This window comes from Pinus tabuliformis, chromosome J, assembly GCF_031772625.1.
Source record: "Pinus tabuliformis cultivar Carrire ecotype Pingquan chromosome J, CPIR1, whole genome shotgun sequence".
Classification (NCBI taxonomy): Eukaryota; Viridiplantae; Streptophyta; class Pinopsida; order Pinales; family Pinaceae; genus Pinus; species Pinus tabuliformis.
The window spans coordinates 1,013,910,583-1,013,927,868 of NC_142295.1; the positions used below are offsets into that span (position 1 = coordinate 1,013,910,583).

Genomic DNA, 17,286 nt, shown 5'->3' on the forward strand with positions numbered 1-17,286 from the left:
AACTCGCCCTTGACACCTTGAGATTTTAGAGCACAATTAAATCTGGTGTAATTTCTCCACAAAGATTTCAGCCTTTGACAGTCAAATGGAGCCAAGAATAAACAGTTTTCTATTTGCTATGTTCAGCCCTTTTTTCTTTGGTGTAAACACTAGCAAGAAACCCAACCTCTTCACTGTTGTAGCAGCTGCCACACACTGATGCTCTGTGTGACTCGGCCTTCCTAATGGAAGAAATATATATCAAGATAAAATCGATGTTGCGAGATGGTGTAGCATGAGGGAAAACTAACGAATCACTTTACAAGGATCTCATTGCAAGAGCGAATCCACATTGTGAGTTGGTGTAGCGTGATGGAAAACTAGTGAAGCACTCTACAGGGATCTCATTGCAAATGAATTGATGCTCAAATTCACATACCAGATTGATCAAATTTATCTTCTTCATATGCCAAAATACCCACTCGACTGTCGTGGTGAATGGCACTGTACTAAAATGTTTGAACTTCTCAGAGGTGGTGATATGAAATTTTGATTAACAATGGACGACAATGTGACTTGGATGAATTTTTGACAGAGGAAACATAAAGATTTCAATGTTAGGTTAGGCGCATAGTGAATGTTCAAGTTCTCACAAGTGCATAAAGAGAATACGACAGAACTGACAAGAGCTACATTGGCAAAGAAATTCTCAAGTGGCACCTACGCTCTGATACTATCCAATCCCAGGTTTGGGAGCTGATATATTCATATGTAGGTTACCATCTCCAAGATGACCATACCCCAGAACTTTAACTGATTCACCTCGTATACAATAGCTGTCACAGAGAGGTGTGATACTCCAGCTCATGGTACAGGGATGTGATACTTAGGTCTGAAGCAATCAGTTTAGACTCCAATATAGCCACACGTCCAACCAGCTAGCAGTGACAAGTTCGAACCACCCAGAATAGCCTTCCACAAAATTGTGACCAGCGCAACACACAGTGGTAGGGATGCTCACACAGGTGAAGAGTATTCAGCTATCACCAGTTCAATTCTCCTCCCCAACGATAGTTTCTACCTTGGAATATACCATACGGTCAGTCAACTGAAGTTGGGTTTGTTCCAGCACAGGACTTGGTGTTATTTCATCCCAATTCGAACTCAAACAAAGAAGAAAATGCACTCGGCTTTGCTCAGCCTTCTTACACTGCTGTAGTAAATATCCCTAGGAAGTCAACTTCATAATGTGTTTTTCTTCCACCTCTGTACAGCTTCCACAGAGATCCGCTCAGCTGATGATGTTCACATACAGCCACCCAAACAGAAATCCCCACTAGGAAATAACACAATTAAATCATTGAGTTTATTGTTCTTCTCCATTGAGATAAAACACATTAAGAGGGAACTGCTGGAAATCATTTCACTTGCTTATAGCAGCCAGTCCGCACTGTTCCAGGGAGCAACTTGATGCACAAGAGAGAAGATGATTCATGGCACCGGCATTTTTGTCATAACCGGCGAGCTGGAGGCCTGAGCGAGGTAAGGGATCGGGTCAACCATTTCTAAATCAGAGTACCCAGCTCAGCAATCATTGACAACACTCCTGAATGTTGTTAGAGCATACTAAGGCGCCAGACTCAAGAGAACACTACCAGCGAACAATCAACAGTTCAACGCAGCAATATTTCAACATATTACACCGTGTATGGAGGCCGACGGTTGGTCTGCTTTGCGACCTTGACAGAGGGAGGCTACATAAAATGTTCTTTTCAGTAATGGACAGATGCCAAAGTAGCGGATGACAGCGTAAGGAGTTACAAGGGCAGTGGGAGCGTCAAATGAAAGAGCACACGTCCCATGCAACTCTGCACTTCTCAGAAAACTGATTAAATAAAGGTCCAATAATATAACCACGTTTATCCACGCATATTTGACCTCAAATCACATCATTTCCGCAAAACTATATGCGTTTTCATTGAAAAACTATAGCGTATAAATGTAACAACATTCAACGGAATGGTGACTATACCACGCTTCCGCATTCTTCAATGTGACAGCATTCTTTTCATACCCCGCTTCTCCATCAGACTCCAAACAGGACCACACTCAATATGACAGCGTTCAACGAGACAGCGATTTTTCCTCCAGCAATCAACGGAGCCAATGCATACGCTTTTCATGGACCATTCATGATTACAGCAAACGCAACATAATTACAGAAAACCAATAGCCATAATTACAACAAACGTATGGAGCAGAGCGCAGGTAATGGCAGAGAATGAGAGCGCAGGTGCAGGTACGGCAGACAGAACGCAAGTAATGTCAGACAAAGAGTCTTAAAATAGCCAGAGTCAGGTGCAGCGTATACAGTGCCAGAGGTCAGGTAAGAGAGGCAGGAGATTTCTGGCAGACAATGAATTAATAGAGCGTTACAGGTAATGGGTAGAACTGGTAGGTCTGCACACAGTAAAACGCTTTACAAGGTGGAAATTCTGCTCAATTCTGATTAGGTGAAAGGCAAAGCTGACATATATATAGAGACCACAAAACAAGTGGCTCAAATTGGAGCAGGACCAGCAATCGCCCGCTCTGATACCATGTTAAACACACATGGACAGCAAGAAAAATATGAAAGATAAAACATGAGAGTACAATTTTTATTGACAAATGATATACATTTATAGTACATTATGTGACCGTTGGGTTCCACATCCCAAGGTCTCTTGGACTACTTTGTCTATTCAGCTTCCACACTAACCCATTGAGGATTAGGTGTCCAACATATATGTACAATACTTTTATAATAGAGCAGTTTGCACTTCTACTAGGAAGTCCCTATTCAAACTTGTTTTTGGATATTTTCCAACCTTCAACTTTGTATATCACATATGGGCAGCAAGGAAGAGTCAAGGAGGGTCTCATAGGGTATGCTTTAAGTGTAGAGAAATTTATGGAGATCAAGAAGATCCATATGCACATATAGGAGACATTAAAGAAGTCATAGGAAAAGTACAAGGTTAGGCATGAAAAGAATTTATTCAAGGTGTGAGACGAGTATGAGTACAATGTAGTTTTGATAAGAAAATAAAGGCTCTATAACATGGTCTTTTGGAGATGCTGGAAAAGGTGGTAGACAATGTCTATAGACTCATTACACCTCATAGTGTGCATTTACTAAGTGGCAAATGTAGAAAATATGAAACTCTATGAGCCTTCTATTTTGGATCAAGAAAAGGAGCGGGTCCTACCTTCTATAGAGGATTTAGTACCAAATTATTAGGTAGAGTTCACAAGATATCGTTTTGCAGAAGAGGTTCAAAACTACATGATAGAGGAAATGTGGCCTTTGAAAGATTGGATTGAAAGGACAAATTCCAAGCAATGCTAAATGGTACTCCAAGGAGAAGGTAGATGAAAAGTTTCCTCACCTCATGTAAAAGCTTTTGGAGACCAAAATCCTCTCAAAATGGGGAGGTATGATCCATATTAGATCATTATATTATTTTTCAACCATCTTTATGCTATTAGAGTGGAAAAAATGGGGAAATCAACTTGTAGGATCATTTTTACCATTAGTCTCAGTTGTTATTTTGGGGGAATGTATTGTTATTTTGAGGCCTTAAACAACCACTTTTTATGGTCTTTGGCCTTACTATGGACCTAAATTCCACAATCTACACATCAAAATTTTCCAACATCACAAGAATCGTCTCAATCGAAGCTCTTACGAGAAAGTTATGCCTCCTGGAAGTTGACCTATCGGGATTGACCACCATAATTCGAGAGGATGCCATTTCAAATCCCATTAATCATGGAAAATGGGCTAGCCACGTGGGAACTACGAAGAAGGCTCTAGAAGGGTCAAGGTGTAACTCATATTGAGGGTTCAATGGCTCAAGTTTAATCGTTACTTGGCTATGAGGTTGTGTTATAACTGGGACACTAGGAGGAAAAGGGATTTGATTCTATTCTAGTTCATTTGGTTCCATAATTGAGCAGAGTAATTAAAAGTGGATAGAGAGAAGGTAGAATAGAAGAGTTTTTTTATGTAGTATCCCATGGGCCAATGATCAAGTTTTGTTAGATCTAATATTTCTTGAGTTATTAGATCAAATCTAATTCCATGCAAGTATATTCCATATGCTATTGGTTTGAGAAAGGCTTGCTAGTTGCTTTGTGTGTAGTTGGAAAGTGAAGAGGCTACTAGGAGCTAGGTCTCAGGAGCATCTTCACAAAGTATAACAATAGAATAATACAAGGTATGCATTATTATCTCATTTCTTAGAATAATTTGCATGCATTAGACCTAGGTGAAACTGATAGTGACATCTTCCACAGTTTGTCTTTGACTATAATAAGGTCAATGAAGACTCCCTCATCTATAGGTAAGTCTCTATAACAAATCCTTGTATTGATAGGTCCAGGCCTTAACTAGGCATCGTGTGGGGTCATGATACACATTAAGAGGATCATGTTACTGAAATATTTTTCATTCAAAGTCATAGGATTCATAAGAATCACCTCTTATTTTGGTAGATTTAAGCTCTTACTTTGTAAGAACTAAAGAAACTTTCTTATATTTAATAATAGAGGTTCTAATAGGTTTCATCTTGCATTCCCACCATATGTAAAATAAATTTAGGTATTAAAACTGGCCATGTAGTAGCTCCAAATTTTTTGATGTATGTAGAAGCTTCCATCGCGTACTAATCCTCCAAACTATTGATGTCTTGTGTCGCTTCCTCTATCATGGAAGGGGTTAATTTGTGAAAAAATAGATAACTAATAATATATTTTTAAGGTCATGACTGACCCAAACACCAAATTGATGTATGAAACGAAACCCTCCTTGTTTGTGTGAAAGCAAATCCCCTATACACTAGCAATCTAATAGTCTATAGAAGATCTATGAAGTTATTGCAAATTTGTATGTAATATTTTTTGAATTTGTGCTACCACAAGACTTTAAATTAAACATTGTTGATTTGTTAAGCACACCACATCCAACAAATATGATGATATGGAAACTTCTATATAAATTCCCAAGCCATGATGTTTTGCTCTTGCTCTTGAGATGGCATATGTCATATTTGCAAATAATATAAATGACTAGTGGAACACCTTCCCCACCTCCACTACTTGCATATCAAAATCCAAATATATTTAAATTATGTATAACCCTTCTCGCTATATAACATGTTTATCACTACAATTGTATACCTTTATGCGTGCCTTGGAATCTTATGATATTTTTTTATCTTTGGTAAATTGTGTTACCCATTCCTAAGTGATACATACATTTGGCTTTTAATTAGAACATTGAAATAGTGCAATGGTCTTCTCAATACCAATCCTTTATCAATTTATTCATACCAGCATGATTAACTAGATATGAAAAAAAACCTTAGGGTCTATGAATGTTCCCTTCTTGACCAATATGTGGAGATTTCTTTTTATTATTAACTTATCTGCTAGGAGATAAGATGCAATACTATAACTCATCAAAATAACAATGCCAATCATCAATAATATTAGAAAATATAAAAGCAATTAATCCATCATTTCTTCTTCCATTGTTAGTGTTAATGGCTATTGTGTCAAATTTCTAGGGAAAAAAAGGCTCTATGCACCAAACACATGCAAATTTCTAGAAAAGAGGGCTCTGTGCACTAAATGCAAATCTGCAAATGAAAAGCCTAGATTGATAATCATGGAGTGGCCAACAATGAAATCTATGGCAGGAAGAAAATTGAGTGAGCAACCTAAACTATGGAGCTTTAATGAAAAAGCTTCCAATGAGGCTAACATCTACAATATACAAAAACTTTGAAATACAGTTTGTCCGGAATGAAAGGGAAACATTTCATAATCATTCTATTAATAAAGGGAAAAATCCCCAATAATGTACATGGTAAAATACATTCATTTTTTTAACATTATGACCAAGCTAAACACCAAACTAATGTATAAGGTCCCTTGTTTATTTGACTTAATTTATATCAACTCAAATTTGCAAGAAAGAAACAAATTCTACTACGATCAAACATAAGTAAATTTGCTTTCAAAATCTGTTGCACAGTCAACTTATTGAGATATAATGACATTCTCTTCAATTAAAGAGAATCAAAGATTAGGCTCTAGCGATTTTGCAATATCATCAACCCATGCTCTAATCTGGTAAGAAGGTCATGTATAAAAACACTGGAAAAGGTTACCCTAACTAGTGAATTTTAGAAGTTCCCAAATTTTTTATGGTTACCCTACCTAGTGAATTTTGGAAGTTCCCAACTTTTTTATGGTTACCCTACCTTATCAGTGCACATTTTTCAATTTTAAAAACTCCATCACGAATTCTTTTAAAACAAAAGTTAGAAATTTAAAAATAAACAAGAATTATCTTTATGAAATATTAGAGAAAAATATTAGAGGAATTGGCAACTGTATATTCATTTAGTATAAGGTCAATTCGGAATAACTTCTATTAAACTAGTTTAGTACAAGGTCAATTCTGACTAACTTCCATTTGTTTAAAGTTCCCAAAACTTATATAGTTACCCTACCTTATCAGAGCAAATTTTTCAATTTTTTAATTTTAAAAACTCCGTCACTAATTTATTTATTTTAAATAGAAGTTGAAATTTAAAAATAAACAAAAATTAAAAATTAAAAATAAACAAGAATTAATTTTATGAAATATTAGAGGAATTGGCAACTGTCTCATATTCATTAAGTACAAGGTCAATTCTTACTAAATACAAGGTCTCAATTCTGACTAACTTTATTTGTTTAGTACAAGGTCTCAATTCTGACTAACTTCTAATTGAACCATACCACCTAAACCATACCACCCCAAACACAATGCCACTAGTTACACATTCTAGATTTGAACATAGAACCTTATACTCACTCTTAGTTACGCATTCTGGATTTGAACGTATACTCACTCTTAGTTACACATTTTAGATTTGAACATAGAACCTTATACTCACTCTTAGTTACACATTCTAGATTTGAACATAGAACCTTATACTCACTCTTAGTTACACATTCTAGATTTAGTTACACATTCTAGATTTAAACATATAGTTCTACACATTCTAGATTTAGTTACACATTCTAGATTTAAACGTATAGTTCTATACTCACTCTTAGTTACACATTCTAGATTTAGTTACACATTCTAGATTTAAACATATACTCTCTTAATTACACATTCTAGATTTGAACATAAAACCTTATGCTCACTCTACAAGAAAGGAAACACTGTTGTTGGACTTGACAAAAGAAACACAATAATCATATATAAAATAAAAATAATAATCATTCCAATTATTTATTTATTTAGTGTTAAAAATATGGGATTTAAAATTGGTAAATTTATTAATGGTTCTATTTTAGAAATACTTTATTAATATCTTTAACAAATTACAGATACCAGAGAACAGAATCTGAAACCCTTTTTTGAGAAAAAAACTAATCAGAACCTAGAATTGAATATGATTTTTTGGAGGAAAGATATGAAATTTTGTAAACAAGATTTTGTTCAGAGTTTACAACTGCCAAGGACAACATTTTGTTCAGAGTTTACAACTGCCAAGGAGAGCCTAGGCTGCTAGAGAGAAGAGTTGAGTTATTTGTTATTTTGTGTTATTTGTTATTTAATCAATTGTCATATTTGAGGATTTAACAATTATCAAATTATATTTTTGCAACTTGTAGCAATGAGTAAATTTGTTCAGAATCTATGTCTGCAGCAGAGAGGAGAGTTAAATAACAGTGTTACTTCTTATTCGGAAGAAATAGAGGAAGAAATAGAAAATTGTTCAGTCTATAGCTGCAGCAGAGAAGAGTGTCGAATAAGAGTCTTATTTATTTTTAGAAGAGAATTCTCAAGTATAATGAAGAGTGTCAAATAAGAGAGTTATTTAGAAGAGTATAATTTTGCATGGTACATGGTACGAAAGTTACCGGTATTTTGGAATCTAACAATTATCATTACACATCTTGGTACAAGATCAAAAGAATAAACGATAGAAAAAAAATCAAGAATACCATCATTTAAAATGAATTTTTTATTTTAAAAAAACCTTCCATTCATAATGGTTCACACGGTACCAATCAACCTTCCATTTATAATGGTTCACACGGTACCAATCTTAAATTCCCAATACATCTGTATTTTTTCACATAATTATAAATGACATCTCTGCACCTAACTTCTCTCATACCTAAATTCTCTGGGTGCAACAAAATGCACAGTTTAGTATAACAAAAAAATGTAGCTTGACTTTCACAGTTGCAATAATTCTAAATCTTAAAACTGATACACCCTAAATCTTTAAAATTTCTGATGGGGTCGAGAATCTAATACCACCTCAATATTCTTCGATATAAATTAAAAATTTTAAACCCACTTGGGAGTGGTCCAAGAATACAAGTACTGAAAATGTCAAGAACAATTCAGCAAAATGTCTCCAAACGACAACTAATGTACCCCCAGATGTTCTTTTAGATGCTGGGAAGATCCGGTGGGATAACAGAATCCATTATAGCAAAATTGAAAATGATGGTATTCTTGACCATCCAGCTACAAAGATCGCCATAAAAAATAAAGAAAATGTTAAACACCTGCCACAAAGGTGATCTAAACCTACATTGTCCCCTGGTAGTTAAACATATTTGACAAAACACTAATAGGGTCGATAGCGCCGACTGCCGCCACCGCCAGAATTCCTTCCACCACTTTGCCTACCACTGCCTGAACTATTTCTAGTTGACCTATACGATGCAGACCCTCCACCGTAAGAACCAGACCCGTCTGCTCTGTATGCGGCAGACCCTCCTACCCCATTCCCTGGTTGTTGCCTGATTCACCAAAGAAAAATAAATTTCAAGAAATAGTCGTTGTCACCAAGAAAAAAAAAATCATGCTATAAATAGTTACTTACAATACATATCCGATACGCCCATCTGGAAGTATCATGGGTACCATTGTCATGCCTTCAGGTGCCGGACCTCTACCATAGATAACAGGCTGCAAGACCAAATGAGAAAGTTTAGAAACAAGGCAATTGGAGATTTACATATACACGATTTCTCTACCCTAAATGACAGGCTGAAAGGACATATGAGAGTTCAGATACCAGAAACAAGTAAAGGTTTATGAGGCCTCATGTACACATAATATTGTACATGTGTTTTCATTCAAACTAGTAAAAAGCTAGGAAAATGTTGTACATGTGATCTCATTCAAACTAGTAGACAGCTAGGAAGGATAATTAATAAGGATTTATAAAATACAACACAAATAGACAGCTAAAAGAATTATAAATCTCTTAGTGGTAGTCATGAAAAATCACAACAGCAAATATTGTATTTTACCTGAGTATAGCCCATGGAGCCAAATCCATACATGTTTGGATTGTAACCATATCCAGCTTGAGGCTGATAATTTGAAAACAGAGGCCTCTGAAAAGGAGTAGGGTTTCCCATATTTTGGGGCTTCTTATCACTCAAAGGTCTTGCTAAAGATACTGAGAGCTCCCGATCTGGAAATCAAAAAATGCTTGCAGATATTAAATTATTTTACTAATCAAAGTAATGTTGTGGCAGAGATTCGATAAACAAAATTGTCCACGTTACTTCTTTCTCTTTACCTTCAAGTACATATTTCTCTGTTTTTTCAATAGCCTTTATGGCACTCGAATGGTCAGCATAGTGAACAAAGCCAAAATCACGCTTTGGCTGCCCAGGCTTTTGTTCCAACAGGACAACTTTAGTAACTTCACCATGTCGACCAAAAAGTTCTCTTAGTTGCTCTTCTGTCACATTCTCGGGCAAATTACGCACATAAACAGACTTGACCTGACAAGGAGTGGGGAGGGGAGAGTTATTTTCATTTTCACTCCAAAATGGCCAGAATACAAGTAATAAATACAACTTGTATTATTATCATCAAGAGTTGACTTCACTCAGCCCAAGTTTAACACATAAAGTTAAGGCCATAACAGGATAGCAAAATAAACAAGACAGGCTAACTTCAAAGTTACGTAGATTTTATTGTTGCCATAAACCACCAACGCAACCAGAAGAAATAAAAATGAAGACAGAAGAATTCACATAAAAATAAAAAATATGATATAAGACCAATAAACCACTCATAACAAATAAGATATAAGACCAATAAACCACTCATAACAAAATAGACAAGTCAAGATATCATACCACACATAAAAGTTACCTATAAAGTTAATTTTATAATTAATAAACATCTTCTGCAATAAACTGCTTTTTACCTCCTCTGATGAGCTACGCTGACTAGTTGCCCATTTAACTGTTATGACCTTGTCATCCAAGGTGAATTTTGAGTGTATCATGTTTTTCATTGCCTTTTCAGCGCAACCTTTATTGTAATACTCAACAAAGGCAAAACCACGATTCCTTGTTGAATCTTTTGGATCCTGCGGTTCAAGCAAACCCTATTATAGCAAAACCAACAGGTTCAACTGTTCTAATGTCTGGGTAAAAGCTCAAACGTGAATGCACATTAGTGAGTGTGACCTTTAGAATTCATACCTTTATTAACTCCAAATGTTGAAATCCAGGACCTTGCTCAGAGACAATTTTTGTAAGCTCCTCTTCTTTCAAATTTGATGGAATATTACCCAGAAAAAGGCGATTTTTTGGTTGGGATTCAGATACTCTTAATTTCTTATCCTGGATTTAAAAAAAGGTTGTTAGTTAAACAGATCAGTAAATTTCAACAATGAATCATGTTCATGACAAAAAGCTTCTCAAATGTCATTTGAAACAAAAATTATCAATAACCTTGAACTCAAAACCATTCAATGTCTCAATGGCCTTCTTGGCACTCTCCTTGGTTGTGAATGTAACAAATGCAAATTCTAACTTGCTTGCCTCCCGCTTTATTATAACCTGTAAAAAATAGCAACATTTCAATACAATGGAAACACGTCAGTATGAAGAAATTAGTCAAGCATAAGGATCAAAAATTCATAAAACAAGAAAATAAAACACTTACATCAAAAATCTCTCCGTGCTGTTCACAAAGACTTATTAAATCTTCCTTGGTAATATTCCGGGGTAGATTGCCTACAAAGACTTCTGTACCATGTGGAGGGCGCGCTAATAATTCCTCATCATCGTACTCTTCTTTATCTTTGTCAGCCTTCTCGCCATTGCCTTCTGCAGGCAGGGCATCCTCTACAGTATCATTATTGCCATCATCTTCGGATAATTTTTCATGGTCCACATTTGACACATTCACATTTTGCTCTGCTTCCTGCTCATCCTGTGAACCAGATCCTTCATCTTCTACTAGATCAAGATCAAGACCTTCCTGACCACGATTTTTCTCTTCCTCTTCAACATCTCCCTCATCCTCTACTTCCTCATCCATTATTTCTTCTGCCTCTTCATCACCATCAAGGTCAACTTGCTCTTCATCACGTTCATCATGCAAATCTTCAGCAGATCCTCTGGTATCCTGCATGTTGGCAATCTTCTTGTCTGCCGCCTGAATGCCACCTACAAAGCTTGAAGGGCAACTGTGGAGGAGGCAGAGAAGAAAGGAGCACTTGCAGAAAGAGGGATAGAAATGTACAGGAGATAGAACAAGTGAAATTGCACCAGGTGCTGCAGAGCGAGAATCTCAACGGAAATATAAGGGCCATGAGAAATGCTTTGAGAGATACTAGTGAATGAAATTTAAAAGGGAGGCTACTAGAGAGTAAATTTGACAAAGGCATAGCTGAACTTAAGAAGTATGAATCAAGAAGACGCCCCCAATGTCCACACGGAACACAGGCATTTCTCATAGTTAAGATAACAAAACATAAAAAACAAAGATGTGCTGTCAAAAGAGAAAGGAACGACAACTATCAGCTAAAACTTCTGTTTCATCCACAATTGAAAAGTTTATGAAAAGAGAAAAGAAAAACACATTTGGGAAAATAAATTTGAGAGGAGCCATTCTGGACAATAAACGAAGGCCTATGGAATTCCAAAGCAATGTCTGAAATCGAGGAAACATCTGGCAGACCCGACTAACGTCTCTAAAAATTACGAAACAAATTCAGTAAAAAGTTTTAACAGAAATACAGCGCTCTGAAAGTTAGGAGTCATAAAACATGAACATGTCACCGTAAATGAAGCTTTGAATTTTTTTGAAATAAAACGAATGGTTTGGGGAAAAAAAAAAACAAATAAGATAACTACTTTCTATACTGAGAGAAGACATATGGATTCCACAGCTCGTGTGTAGCAGCGCAGTAAATCAACATGTAAAAGGTCGTGTTTCTTTCTGTGAGCATAAAAACTCACCAAAAATACATTTCAAGAACTGACCCAGAAACAAAAAATTGAGCATACAATAAATATATCTAGAGGGCATATCTTATGTTCATTCAAGTTTGGGAACAAGGCCATGGCTCTTCTGCAAACCAATATGTCAATGTACATCTCTTGGTAGATAATGATTGAAACTTCTAATAAATGAAGGTACAGGTCGCAGTGCATGCCTGCACTGATTCAAATGTCAGAATGCAAAACGCTGTTGGGAGACTATCAAGTTTTTCTAGGTTAGAGACTGGACAGATGTATAAACATTTTTTGGTTTTAGTCTACAACGGAACATCCTGATTTAATTCCTTGCAGTACTCTGTGCCACATCTTAACCAGAGGTAAGTACATCAGTTCAGTGGTTTCCACCTCAGGGGTGTTGTTGGACCAAGGAAGCAGGTCTCTTCGGACCATTCCTAATACATCTCTTGAGTTTAAAAGGAAGCCCTTACCAACAAAGAAGGTAATCAGAAGCAGTTACCAGTACAAATGTTCTTGATATTGGTAATCAATTGTTTTAGCCTGTGTAGTGTATACGCAATCATGTACATTGGCATTTCAAAACGGCTTCGCAAGTAAACCCCCAAAATTACCAAGGGTTTAGGGTATAAATCAAACAAAGAAGAGCAATAATATTGATATTTGCAGGCAGGATTTAAAAGCATTGCACATTGTTGGTAGTTTGAAACAAGGAACATATAAGCTTAAAAGGGAAGTTTTTATTTATTCATAATATGCAGCAAACTCTCGAAGGGATTCGAAACCGTGACCATAAAAGATTGAGGATGAAAGAGAAGAAAATCCGTTCCCCAGAAGAATCGATCATAGAAAAGCAACCAAACTGGGCCAAAAAGACAAGAAAAAAATAAAAAAGAAAAAAAGAGAATAGATAAAGAAGAACAAAACGCAGAAGGGTTTTGGAATATGGCATCCTCTGATACTTGTAGTTTCAAAAACTAAAAGGGCTTTAAAAATAAAGTGAGAAAAATGTGCAGAAACTTACCAGCAATAAGCCCAGAACGCAGATGCTGTCCGATACGATCCAGAGACTAAATGACAGAGATATGTGAAAAGCGACTCCGCAATGGCATGCCTGAGAGTGTCTGAGAGATATTAAGGTCTTCGGTATTTATAAGGTTTAGCTATCAAGAAATATCGATAACAAAAATAATTTTAATCTCTCCAACCCTAAGCCCCCTCATCGTGTTACACCCAAAACAATCCCAAACCTATCCTTTCACTTATGACACCGACCTAGCAAAGTGTTTTTAAATGGTTCTTTTTTTTGGTTGGGATGTCTATGTGAGGAAATTAATTTTTTATTCAAATTTTAAAATATTTTAAGTTTTATTATTTAAAATATTAAAAAATTAACCATTTTTACTTATTATAAAATGGTGATATAAAATAATAAAATAAATTTGTATATTGTTAAAATAATAAAATAAATTTGTATATTGTTGAGTAGCATGTTTGTTAATGGTTAGAGTATATTTTAAAATTGTTTTTACTTGGTTAAGATTCGTTTTCTTCGGATGTAAAAAAATAAATTAACGACCTAAAACTCATAAACATCTCACAAGGAAAAATTTGCTTTTTTCTTTTGGAAGGTGGCAAAACTTATCAAACCTAGGTGTCAAACCAACAGTGAGGACAGCCATCTCTGGCTACTATCCCTGAATGTCGGTTTGACTCATCACTGTTATCAAGGAAAACCACGTTGATGGTCCATAAGAGAGCAGGCTTTCGCTCCTGGCCATTAACCTGTTTCCTTACATTCAAAGAAAACGAACTCTTAACCAAGTAGAAGCAGTACTCCAGACCAAGAATCTACTTCTTGCCCAACAAATTATTCCAAATAATATAATTTTCTTTTATTAATAATAATAACTCAACTCAACTTATTTACCTAATTAATAACTGGTAAAAAAATAACATATTTATCTTAACGTTGATAACCAACCTATATTAAAAAGTCCAACTACATGAATACATGGCTTCGTATCTTTAGGATGTGTTTCCTCATAAAACATTGTATTGTAATTATTACATATGTTCTATAGTATTTTTAAAAATGTTGCTATGAATGTTAAAAACCAATTTATGATGCCTCTTTTACTTGGGGAGCAATTTCAAGTTTGATGACAAAATTATAAAATATAATTTTCTTCTTAAGTTTATGGAATATTATTTTTTAATTTGTATATTAAAAACAGTGATATTTTGTTAAACCTCTTTTATTTACCATTGTTATTTTTATGTGATATGTTATTATTATTGTGTCATGTTTGGTTAAATCTCTTTTATTTATCATTTTTATTTATTTGATATGTTATTATATATTTGACATATTTTTATTGTAATGGTGTTTCATGTTAATTAAATAGTTTTTAAGTTTAGAAATTTATTTATATTTTAAAATAAAGAGTTAATTTAAGATTTTATTTATATTTGAGGATAAGAGTGAATCAATAAATGGACAAATTTAATGTTTTTAATAATATTATTTTCCGTGAGAGGTAAAATTTTAGTTAATTTATTTTATTTAAAAAAAAATAACAATTTAAATTATTTATTTTTTAATGAAACAAGTATGAGAATTTTAATAAAAAAGAAAGTTGAGATCCGGTTGAGAATCGTTACATTTCTTTTAGGTTGCCAATATTTTTTGTGGGTTTGGTATTGAGTAGGGTGACTTAATCCAAATCCTTAAGCAAGAATTTTATAATACAAAAAAATTATTCTATTTTCAACTATAGATTTTCCAAAATACTCCCAAGATCCAAATAAATTTGCTTTCTATTTCTTACTTCTTATTGATTTCAATTTGCTTGACTTCTTGTTTTCCTTTGCGAGACGTTTTTGCGCATTTTCCCAACTTGAATCCATCATGTGTTTTCTATTTGATCTTAGTGTTCTTCTAAGAGTGGTCTTTGTTGTCTTTATCACTTTTTCCATATGCCTTATTAGCCCAAGAAATTGCATTCCTAATCTTGTTTCCTAAGAGATCAATGTAGGATCCAAAATTCACAACGGTTTATTGGGCTTAGTCCTCCTATATTTTTGAATTTAATGGATCTTTTGTGGCATGTGTTTCTTCTTGACTATTTTGTGCTTCCTTCGATGGTTCCTCTTTGGCATGCACAAATTTTGATTTTCTTTTGTTTCCTCCTTGTCCTGGATCTCTTCTTCCTTGTATACAGTATAGTGCTCTGTATGAGCACCTTCCTGCTATTTGGGCCTCTAGCTGTTTTTTTGGACTCTATTATTCCGCAATCGCTTGGGGCAATTCCTAATTACATGCCCTGTTTCATAACAAGCTCGACATCAGAATGAAAATTTTCATAGTCAATATTTTGAACACATACATAATCTAGAGCTATCAGGTTTATCTCTACAAGAAAACCTTTATTAAATTTCATCTCCACACATATTCGAGCATAGGTATTGAGGAAAATCTTAGTCTCTAAACTACTATAATAAAATTTCGCTATTGCATTTCCAATAGAAGTTAACGAAGGAAGATTCGAAATATGCAAGGGAAGGTTCAGGAGCCTTACCCAAGCTGGAGCCTAGGAGATTAACATTGTAACTAAATCAAAAGAAGAGGACTAGGGTTTCCTGGAGAGATCAGCACTACCCCAAAACCGAGGCCTAGAATCCCAAATAGTATTCTTATCATCAAAATTATCAAAGGCAACAACAACAAAAAACCCAAGCCAAAGGGATAATATTTAGATCATCAAACAATAGAGGTTTCCATGAATCAGAAATCCACTTTTTGAGATCATCCAACCATGACCAAAACCCATAAACTTATAAACAAAACCTTGTTCTGAAAAATATTTTGCGCAATTAAATGCTTCATCCCCTAAGGGAACACCAATGACAGAAGCTCTTGAATTGTCGGCAGAAAAAAGTCTGCTTTCAATATGGCACTGTAAGAAACCTTGGCTTGAGCAACTTGAGAAGAAGAGTTATCAAAACCAACTACCATTCTTTTAGGAGTAACTGACTTCTCCTTGGCTTGAGTTGCTTGAGAGGAAGAAATTGCAGATCTAATCGTCATTTCATCAAGAGAGACTAATTTCACCATGGATTCACGGGAATTTTTCATTTAGTTGTGGTTTACATGAATATTTGCACAACAAGGGGTTGGCTAAGCCAAAACCTTATGCATTGAGGAAACTTTCAGAGCATAAGCTAAGAAACCCTAATGCTTAAAATTTATCAATTTAAACTATCTTAAAATGTAAAATTTATTGATTATACATCATGGTAGCCATTAATGTCAATATTTCAAACCCATACAGAAGTTTATCATCAAAACAAAAAGTAAAAAGGGAGGATAGAAAATTTGACTAATAAATAAGGAAAATGTATGATAAATGTGTGCATACTTGGATTACTTTAAAATTGACCATACACTTTAGAGATAAAATTCCATAATTAAAATTCAGGGGTGGCAAGAGTAGGGGGTGATTATTCCACCTTGGAGAACAAGTTGAACATTCATATTATTGGGGTCTTGGTTGGGCATCCAACAACTAGGTTGAGGCATATGCCCTCCTTCAAGTAATGATTCAATCCTTTGCACTTAATATGCATAAATTGATAATTGTTGGAGACTCGAAATTAATTCTCCATTATCTTCTTTTATGCACTTCATCAGATCTCAAGCTTGAGAATATTTTCAAAAGGTTTTATTGCTTGTCCAAATTGATATCAATGCAATCTATTTTCCATGTGACTCGCTTAAACAACCAAATAGCAGACCAATTGAAGAATCAAGACAAAAGATTAGAACACGGAACCCTAAGTATTAATGGGGAGAAGGGATATTTTTTATCCCTAATCAACACATATTAACTAAGATTAAGTTAATGTTTATAGATATAAGGATAAAGGGAGGCTTCATCAAGGATTTATCCATGATAAACCATG

General features: G+C 34.9%; 1 protein-coding gene across 5 annotated transcripts; it reads right to left on the reverse strand.

The window, feature by feature from the left end:
* Nucleotides 1-8,552: 8,552 nt before the first annotated feature.
* LOC149230299 (heterogeneous nuclear ribonucleoprotein Q-like) lies at nt 8,553-13,518 on the reverse strand. Of its 5 annotated transcripts, none has more exons than XM_089378933.1 (9): nt 13,346-13,518; nt 11,024-11,518; nt 10,810-10,917; nt 10,558-10,698; nt 10,278-10,442; nt 9,639-9,846; nt 9,364-9,530; nt 8,931-9,016; nt 8,553-8,847 (listed from the first exon to the last, which is right to left on the reverse strand). In XM_089378933.1, the coding sequence occupies exons 2-9, from the start codon at nt 11,492-11,494 to the stop codon at nt 8,673-8,675; spliced, it is 1,521 nt and encodes a 506-aa protein (XP_089235059.1). In that variant the 5' UTR covers nt 11,495-11,518; nt 13,346-13,518; the 3' UTR covers nt 8,553-8,672. The 5 variants fall into 5 exon arrangements, with proteins under 5 accessions (XP_089235059.1, XP_089235058.1, XP_089235055.1 ...); XM_089378932.1 differs by having other exon boundaries at nt 11,024-11,529; XM_089378929.1 differs by having other exon boundaries at nt 11,024-11,637; nt 13,346-13,517.
* Between the last annotated feature and the right edge of the window lie 3,768 nt (nt 13,519-17,286).